Here is a 9,251-nt window from a genome sequence, read left to right as displayed (position 1 = left end):
CGAATCTCTGGGAAAATGCACATCAAATTCCATTTTAAACTACAGTGTTGACTGACCAGCTAAAAAAAAAAAAAAACTTGAAAAAAATAAATAAAAGAAAAAAGTTAAAATTTATGCTTGGGCTAATGAATTAAGATAAATCACAGCTGATGATATATAAAGGAAAGATTGTGGGAAGAAACCTGGAGAAAACCAATACAAACAGTTTGAACAAAGGAAAGGAAAACCTGGCATGTTCACGCTGTGAGGTGAGCCTACTAACCACTGCAGCACCGTGACGCGTCGTCATATCAACAAAGAAAAACCATGAATCACATGGTGATATCTTCATTTGCATTACACAACTGTCCACGGCCAGTAATTCAAGAAAAGGCTCAAGAAAGCAGGGATAATCTTCTTAAAGGGCAACTCCGAATTTTTGACCCCTGGACCTTATTTATAGGTGTGTGCATGCTCATATACTCATTCAGACAAACATCGAGGAGTCTAAACCTAAAGCAGTGTCACTGGAAAATGGTCCAGTCTGCCCCGGACTGTAAACTTCAATAAATTAAAAAGTCTTCAGGCTGGCCTTGAAAGTAGAGACGGTGTCGGCCTCCCTAACAGAAACTGGGATCTGGCTCCACAAGGGAGGATCCTGATAGCTGAAACTCTGCCTCCTGTTCTGCCGTCAGACATGAAGTGCAACAGCGCTGTGGCACGGTTCGTGGGCTGAGTTGCCTCCTTTAGGAGTCACCACCGTGAGTCACTGAAACTTTCGCAGTGGACTTGGCTAGTTGTCATTCCTGGGATTCAAAATCACGTTACCCAAGACCAATGTTGAAATCATTGCTCCACCAGTGGGAAGACCGTATCGCTTTTGATCCTGAGGCCTGCCTGTGAGTCAATGCCTCTCCTGGCAGAAATCTTCTCCATCATGCAGCCGATCGCTTTCTGTATTCTGACAGGGTCGGACATCTGTTGAGTTCTCCCGGTGAGGTGTTGTGGGTTTGAGCCGTGACGGATTTCACCTCGGGCTGCATGAATCACGGTGCGCTCAGCTCACAGATGCTCTGTAACACCTCTGTATTCCTGGAGATGTTCGGTATGCCAAAAGAAAACCCACAGATGGATTCTCACACCGTCAGTCATGAGTCAGCGGTGAGCTCATGGATACTACCTGTCTGTTTATCGCAACTTTACTTCAGTGCCCCACAGATTTACACAAGTCATACCAGTTCTGGTATTTAGATGAGACCACAGTAGATTAAACAGTCCCTCAAAAGTCCCTCAAGGGAATTAAACCTATCCTATTCTTAAATAAACTGAATGGAAGCAATAAACTTTTTTTGTGGCACACCCTCCGCTGTTGTTGGCGTTTGTTTGAATAAATTGCTTGAGATGAGGAAATCACCATCGCACAATTCTACTTCAAGGCCTTAATTTTATGACAGAATCAGTGATATGATATAGCTGTAGTATGAGCTTTTGACATTTTCCTTGAATTTCGTCCTAAAGCAAAATACCCTGAGCTTATTCTGAGTCACGGAAGCGTGAATAACGACAAATATATTATATTATATTATATTATATTTAGTGCTGTCAATTTTAATCACGATTAATCCATTGAGGTCTGCCAATTGGGTCAAAGAAAAGAACTACAGGATAATAGAGTTTTTTCCTGACATTGGGACTGATTTATGAGGATTAGATTCTTCATTGCAATTAATCTCAACTTTAAAAAAGTTAATTGTTGACAGTTCTCCATGAATTAATCACGATAAATTGCGATCAATGCGATTAAAACTGACAGCACTAATTATATTGTATTGTATTGCATTATATTATATTATATTATATTATGTTATGTTATATTATATTATATTATATTATATTATATTATATTATATTATATTATATTATATTATACTATATTATATCTTGTTGTTTTTGTTCTGTTATATTTTTCTATTCTATTAATAATTTTACCAAAACTACACATCCCAGCATGCTCTGCTCCACAGTTGGCCGCTCGTGCTGGCATTTGATTGGTGGAGCTCCGCCAGCCTCTCTCTGATTGGTCCAGAGCGGCCATGTGTCTCCAGCTGGTGGATGTGGGGCTAGCCGGCTAGCTGTCTGCGCCGCCTTCGCCTCTTCTTTTCGGGGTGAAAATACCGAGTAAAAGCCGGTGCCAGCCCATCAGCGGCGGCCTATCGCGCGGTGGCAATGCCGGTACACTCGCGGGAGAAGAAAGAGAGCAACCACGAAGACATGGAGGTGGATTTCCCGGAGCAGGACGGCAGCAGCACGGACGAGGAGGACACCGTTAGCTCGTCGGTGTCTGAAGATGGAGACAGCTCCGGTAGGAGAAACAGGCCGAGAGCATCAACAGACACTTTGACTCATTAAACACGGTGGTTTGTCTGATTTAGCTGACCCGAAATAAGTGTTTGCTGTGGGGGTGTGGCTGCTGCTGCAGCAGGGGTGGAGGTGCAGTATGGAGGTGATGTGGATTGTCTCGGTGTTCCTGTGGACAGAGATGGACGATGAAGACTGTGAGAGGAGGAGGATGGAGTGTCTGGATGAGATGACCACGCTGGAGAAGCAGTTCTCCGACTTAAAGGAGCAGTAAGTGATCCTCACAGCAGCACAGAGCCTCACAGGTCACTGCAACAGGTGTGGATCAGAGCCTCCGTGGTGTCTTCTCAGTTGGACACTCACTCTGGGTTATTATTGCCACCCGTCCACCTCCAGTACCGATCAGCCCTGGTCAGGTGGCGGGGCGCTGGAGCTGGTCACAGGCCACTGTGGGGGAGGGCAGGGTACACCTGGACAGGTGTCCAGTCCATCACAGGACAAATACAGGGAGATAAAAAAACCACACACACTCATATCCATAACTAGGGACAGTTTAGGCTCATCAGTCAAGCTCACATGCATGTTTTCCTCTGGAGGAAACAAACACACACTCACAGCGCGACCTCTAACCACTGCTCTACCATGCAGCCTTGGTTATTGATCTGTATGTATGTATTAGAATTTGAACAAGTTTGCAGCCAGTTAAAAACAATAATTACAAGACAAAGTGAAAGCCATATCCAAATCCACACACATGCGTATTCCTCTTAAAAGGAGCAACGTTTCTTCTAAGCAGGTCAGTAGTGATTTGCTTTATTTATTGACACGTAGGCAGATTTATTTGTGGAGACACGGTGCAGTTCACAGTGCTTTACAAAGAAATTCTCATTAAATAGAGTGATTTAAGAAACGTGATCTTATGTGATGAGGAACATACAAAACAAAGCAATTAAGAAAAGCTTAAAAAGTGGAATAAAGTTGAAGCTTAAAGACAAAGTAAATAAAGCAGCTATAAGCAGTTGTTTATTGGAAAGCCTGAGTGAATAATAATTTTGTAATGTTTGTTTTTTAAAGAGAAGAGAGTGTGTGTGTATGGAACCACGATATTAATAAAATTTATGAGTATTAGAGCTGTATTGTAATTCCAAATAACTTCCTCTTCTTGGACCCAATTTCGAAATTTTCCAGATTTCTGTGTTTATTCTGCTCCTGAATTCTGTCCTGCTGTCATCTTTTTTTTTTTTATGTAATGTTGAAATAATGAAGTGAAATCCGATCTGTTGTCAACAAAATCTACAGCAGTTGGGTTTGATCTGAGTGGCCAGATGTGCACGAACGCAAACATCTGATTCATTGTCAGCGAGTCTTCATGTGTTTTTTTTTTAATACCGATCTACAGAATTGAACTATAATAAAGCATTAAATTGTAAAGCTACGTTTATGAATGCGTTTGTATGTCCTCTCACATCTCAGGTTGTACAAGGAGCGTCTGAGCCAGGTGGACATCAAGCTCCAGGAGGTGATGGCCGGCTGCGCTCAGGAGTATCTGGAGCCTTTAGCCAACCTGCAGGAGAACATGCAGATCAGGACCAAAGTGGCCGGTAAGTCCAGTCGCCTTCCCGCCTGCCAGATTCCTGATTTGCCTTTCTGTAATTTCTTTATTTACTTCCACAGGAATCTACAGGGAGCTTTGCTTGGAGTCGGTGAAGAACAAATATGAGTGTGAGATCCAGGCTGCTTGCCAGCACTGGGAGGTCAGTGTTACACCGGAGATTCGGCGGCTAATGTGAAGAAATGAATCCTACTGGAACATTTTTCAAATCAGCAGGAAAATAGAGGAAGAAATGTGTTTTCACTGGAAACTGTGTCGCGTTAACGGAGCCTTACAGTCTGTGTTCTCTGTGTCTCACAGAGTGAGAAGCTGCTGCTGTTCGATACAGTCCAGAGCGAACTGGAGGAGAAGATCAGAAGACTGGAGGAGGACAGACACAGTATCGACATCACCTCGGGTATCAGTCGTTATATCAACCAACTGATGTCAAACGTCTTCATCCATTCTGTTAAAATCAAGACAGAAGCTCAGCTTGTTGTGAAACCTTTCAGTTCTTTGAAAACCTTTTCATCCTCCTCCCCTGTTGATGCATCTTACATCCAGATCCTGTGCTGGTTGACAGTTTTTTACATTTTGCAAATCTTTGAAGGAATAGTGGATAAAATGTTTTCATGTTTTGTTTTTAATGTTTGCCAGACGGAAAGGTTGACCATTTAGCATACTGTTTAATCCAGACATGGGCATCGTCGGAGCTTATTAGAGCTATAAATGACCCTTTGACGCTGCTTGGCCGGAGTCAGGGTGTCAAAATCACAGTTATTGGCTTCATCACGTCTATAGTGATGACATTTTTAACATTATGGGTTATTAATTGCAGAGTCGGTTGTGTCTAACAAGTGTTATCTAACAAGACAGTCAATGAAAAGATATCGTTTTATATTTGCTTTATTACTAAAAATGTTGTAATGTTTTCCAGACAGACTAGGAAAGTAAAAGTGAGGCAGAGCAACAGTAGTTCATTAAAATACTGTAAAGAAAAACTGCTTTTTATCTAGAGAGATAATTGTTATTGAGCAGAAAAAAATATTAGAAATCAGTATATTTAATCATCCAATATAACTTTCAGTATTTATGTAGAAATGTGTTTGCTGTACAAACAGCTCCTTGGTTCATTATCCTAAAATATATATTCATCAATCTATGGAACAATCACATAACAAAATGTGGAAGATGGAGCAGCTCAGTGTCTCCTTGTCTGTTTGATCTTTCCAGAGTTGTGGAACGACGGATTGCACTCACGGAAAAACAAGAAGAAAGACCCGTTCTGTCCCGTCAAGAAGAAGAAGCCTGTTGTTGTCTCCGATATCCTTTTCCCTTCGGCCTCCTTATTCCCCCATCCGGTCTGTCCAGATGTGTCCAGCTGGTTAACTCCTGTCTTCCCTTAACCTTCCATACGGCCTTATATTGTTTATATGCTGCAAGATCTGGATATTCTAGAAGACTGGACCGCGATAAGGAAGGTACCGTGTAAGCAGACAGACTATTTACCCGTGTGTGTGTGTGTGTGTGTGTGTGTGTGTGTGTGTGTGTGTGTGTGTATCCGAGTTGTGATTTGACCATTCTGATTGTGTCTTTCGTTTCCCCGTCCCTCGCAGGCTGTGGCGTCGCTGGGGCCGCACCGGGTGAAGGTGGATGGTAAGAGTGCAGCCACGGATCCATACTTCCGCCTGATTCAATACGCTCTGCTGAAAACGAGCTCTTGTTGAATTCCATTGAGCCAGATTCAAACTCCACAAGCAAACGACACGCGGGTCGGACCCGGCACTGGCATCGCTTCATTTTGAACCGGTTTCCTTTCAGCCCCGGCAGTCAAGCCTGACAGACATCACCACGTGGCGCGCTCCGAGGACGGCCGGCTTTTCTATGACAACCAGTGGTACTGCAGGGGACAGGCCATCTGCATCAACAGGAAGGACGAGTACCCAACAAGGTGCGTGTGCGCGTGTGAACTCCACCAAGTCATTAAAACACTGAAAATAAGTTCCGTGTTCTCATGGGTGTTCCTCACACAAAGAGGTCGAATCGGGCCGAACGGCTGCGTTCCACTTTCTGCCGTAGGAAGAGGAAGAACTGTCAGTGGAAATGATGCGTGTCTCGTCACCCACGGAGTGAGGGGACGGACGCCACAGGTGCCTGTTAAGAACGGGAAGAGCTGCGATCTGTACACAGATCTGCTTTACTTCAGCAAACAAAAGAATGAATGCAGCATGACGGTGGACACTGCCTACGTCCTGCTAACTGTGTACATTTCCTTACGTGAGCCTGCGAGTCCAGACTGAGGGCTGAGCGCAGATCGTGTTTCTCTGTGTGTGAACGCTGTCTCCATAAAAGCCGGTGTGTTTGCTCGTTTTTAAAAGAAAGATTAAAACTGTGGTTTATTTTATGAAGTGGCTGACATTTATCTACCTTGTAGCACAGTCCAGCTCAGCACCGCTGCATCCTTAAAGGGATACTTCAACATTTTGGCAAATTGGCCCATTTAGCGCCATTCCTTCGTCATTTCGAACAGCATACTTACTTTTTTGTGAGGGCGAGCTGTTGTTTATTAAGAGGTGAGTTGGGGAAGGTTTTCGGGACAGACACAATGGAAGTCGGCGGTATTTTTGCTTCCCCTCGTCAAACTCACCAAAACAAAATCCAACAACCCCAAAACACTTTGGTGGACACGTTATAATCCGCACATTCACTACGCTGTGAAATATTAATACAAAATTATGAGATTGAGTTGTTTATGCGAAGATTGCTAAGACGGAACTACTTACTAAACATGGCGTCTGGGCGTAGTGATTTCAAAAGAAAAAGTAGTTCCCAGTATTTGCTTCAGTGTCGTAACGCTACAATATTATTTGTTGGTGTTCCACAGCGTAGTGAATGTGCGGATTATAACGTGTCCACCAAAGTGTTTTGGGGTTGTTGGATTTTGTATTTGATGAGTTTGACGAGGGGGAACAAAAATATCATCCACTTCCATTGTGTCCGTCCTGAAAACCTTCCCCAACTCGCCTCTGAATAAACAACAGCTCGCCCTCACAAAAACTGTAAGTATGCTGTTCGAAATGACTAAGGAATTGCACTAAATGGGCCAATTTGCCAAAATGTTGAAGTATCACTTTAAAAATGAACCTGTAGTCTATTAAAACAGCTCTGATGATCTTAAGCCAAATTGTAAAAACATAAAATCTGTTCGGGTTGAATTTATGGCGCCGAGTCTCTGAATTACTTTAGATTGTGTCTAATGAAAAGGCGGGTCAGGGAAAGTTCTCCCCATGGTCGTATTTGGCTCTGAAATCACTTTCAGAAGCACTCTGGGTAATATTTAAACTCCTTGTGAACACTTAAATCACTTTTCATTGCAATTAACCCTCTAAACCAGTGTTATGAAACGCATTTCAGTTCAAATGTTAAATACAGCCCAGTTTCTTCTTGAGCGGGCGGGAACAATAAAATAGAACCGTGGAGACACACCTCTCTCCCCTCAGCCAGAATAACAGATGTAAACATGCGGAAACCAATTTTTAAAGACTGAGACTTGGATTTCCTTTTTCATTTTGCGTGTTTTGTGTTCCTGCAGTGCCATCATCACCACCATCAACAACGACGAGGTGTGGTTCAAACGGCTGGATGGCACCAAGTCGAAGCTGTACATCTCCCAGCTGCAGAAAGGCAAATACACCATCAAACACTCATAAACACACACACACACACACACACACACACACAGAAGAAGACCATTATCTCTGCTGTGTTTTCTTTGTCTCCTTTCCTGTGAGGCCACACACACACACCTACACACACACACACACACGGTCAATCCTCAACTCATACCCTGTACATAGGTTACTATGAATTTTAAAAAACAAAAAAAAAATCTGAAAACAGACGTTTGCAGTTAAAGGAGGCGGCCCTCTCTGTAAATATGTACATGTATGTTGATACAAGGTCACAAAGTGTCATTTTCTCTGGAACGGAGATCAATGCAAAGTGCTGCTAAAAAGGAAAAAAAAAAAAAAAAAGAAGAAGAGAAAAACAGCAGTAGCAAACTGTGAAGCGCCAGAAACTCAAGTCGCGTGCCTTTCCGAGACGAGACGACGCTCCGGCTGACAGGAAGGAGAAGAAGAAGAAGAAGCCCTGAACTATCAATACAGTCGAGCCTTACTCCCAGCCTGCTGGCACCGGGGGGAACTGAAGCGGGTCAGATGACGAGTGAGTGAGGAGCCTCCGTCCAGGCGAGGCTGTGTCTGAATCGCACCACTTAGACTTGAATTTTGCGTTCATACCGAGCCTGATAAATCTGTTCGGATCCCTCAAGTTCTTTTTTTTTTTTTTTTCATGAGACGGTAGAATCGAGCATTAATCAGTATTTGATATTGTGAACATAATGAGATGACTCTATTCTTGGAGATCATCCCGGGGGAGGGCGGGCGGGGGGGGGGGTGTTTGTCGGAATCCACTTGGGGAGCTCGTCGACTAAATGATCTTTTGATGTTTTCGTGTAATTCTCCCCGTTTTTTTAAGTTCAGTCTGAGGCCAAGTCGTATTTCTACGAATACAGTTAACAGGAGCTGCCTTGTGTGCGTGAGTGTAAATATATATTTTATATATATATATATATATATATATATAAAGAGAGAGAGAGCGGTTGGTTTTCGTGAGTCTTTATTTCCTGCCGTGTTGCCATGTGTGTGATTGTGCCTGTAATGACGACGAGTCCATACTCTCCTGAAAGTCGGTAGATTTATAGTTGAATCACTCTTAATAGCAATCCAACACGAATGCCTGCGTTCTCATCTTTGTTATTGTTTATAGTGTATTATTCTCTGTGCACGTGTGTGTGGTTTCATTACAAAAAAAAACAAACGGCGCCCACTAATGGTCAAAACTACATTTTCAGTTTCTGAAGCGAAAACGCAGAAACGTCGTGCAATCGGGGCCGGAGTTTGCATTTGAGGCAAAGGTCCAGATTTGGAAGCAGGGTTTTGATGTAAACCTGGACTTTGTATTGCGTACTGCCACTTATCAGCTTTTCAACACATTACATTCATTGTCCCGTTGTTTTTGTGTTTATCCTCACTCTTTTCTCCTTGTAAAAAAACATCCCTGTGAAACCAGAACAGAGGCAACCAAAGCAAGAACTGTTTGCTGCCTCTTCGTGTGTACGATCCATCCAGTCAGCCTGCTCTGCGTTCAGTCGCCGGTGCTTCATATCTGTATTTTTTTTTTTTGCGTCCGTGTTTCAGAGTGCTGACCTGCCAACAGTGTTGTGAACAGAGGTGCTTACAGCACATGACGATGAAACGTCTGT

General features: G+C 43.2%; 1 protein-coding gene across 1 annotated transcript; it reads left to right on the top strand.

The window, feature by feature from the left end:
- Positions 1–2,079: 2,079 nt before the first annotated feature.
- Positions 2,080–8,074, top strand: brms1lb (BRMS1 like transcriptional repressor b). Its single transcript, XM_030110582.1, has 10 exons — positions 2,080–2,341; positions 2,517–2,607; positions 3,811–3,938; positions 4,012–4,091; positions 4,250–4,346; positions 5,162–5,251; positions 5,345–5,409; positions 5,545–5,584; positions 5,750–5,879; positions 7,521–8,074. Exons 1-10 carry the CDS (start codon positions 2,206–2,208, stop codon positions 7,636–7,638), a joined length of 975 nt encoding a protein of 324 aa, XP_029966442.1. The 5' UTR covers positions 2,080–2,205; the 3' UTR covers positions 7,639–8,074.
- The last annotated feature ends 1,177 nt before the right edge of the window (positions 8,075–9,251 follow it).

Source organism: Salarias fasciatus, chromosome 15 (assembly GCF_902148845.1).
Source record: "Salarias fasciatus chromosome 15, fSalaFa1.1, whole genome shotgun sequence".
Taxonomy (NCBI): Eukaryota; Metazoa; Chordata; class Actinopteri; order Blenniiformes; family Blenniidae; genus Salarias; species Salarias fasciatus.
Note: the sequence above shows the minus strand (reverse complement) of the source record. Positions and strands in the feature narration are given on the sequence as shown.

What these genes read in the sequence shown, in the direction of transcription:
- brms1lb (XM_030110582.1), top strand. Translation starts at nt 2,206, where the DNA reads ATGCCGGTACACTCGCGGGAGAAGAAAGAGAGCAACCACGAAGACATG. An exon ending in TGAAGATGGAGACAGCTCCG is followed by an intron (nt 2,342 to 2,516) that starts GTAGGAGAAACA and finishes TCCTGTGGACAG; the next exon opens with AGATGGACGATGAAGACTGT. An exon ending in ACTGGACCGCGATAAGGAAG is followed by an intron (nt 5,410 to 5,544) that starts GTACCGTGTAAG and finishes CGTCCCTCGCAG; the next exon opens with GCTGTGGCGTCGCTGGGGCC.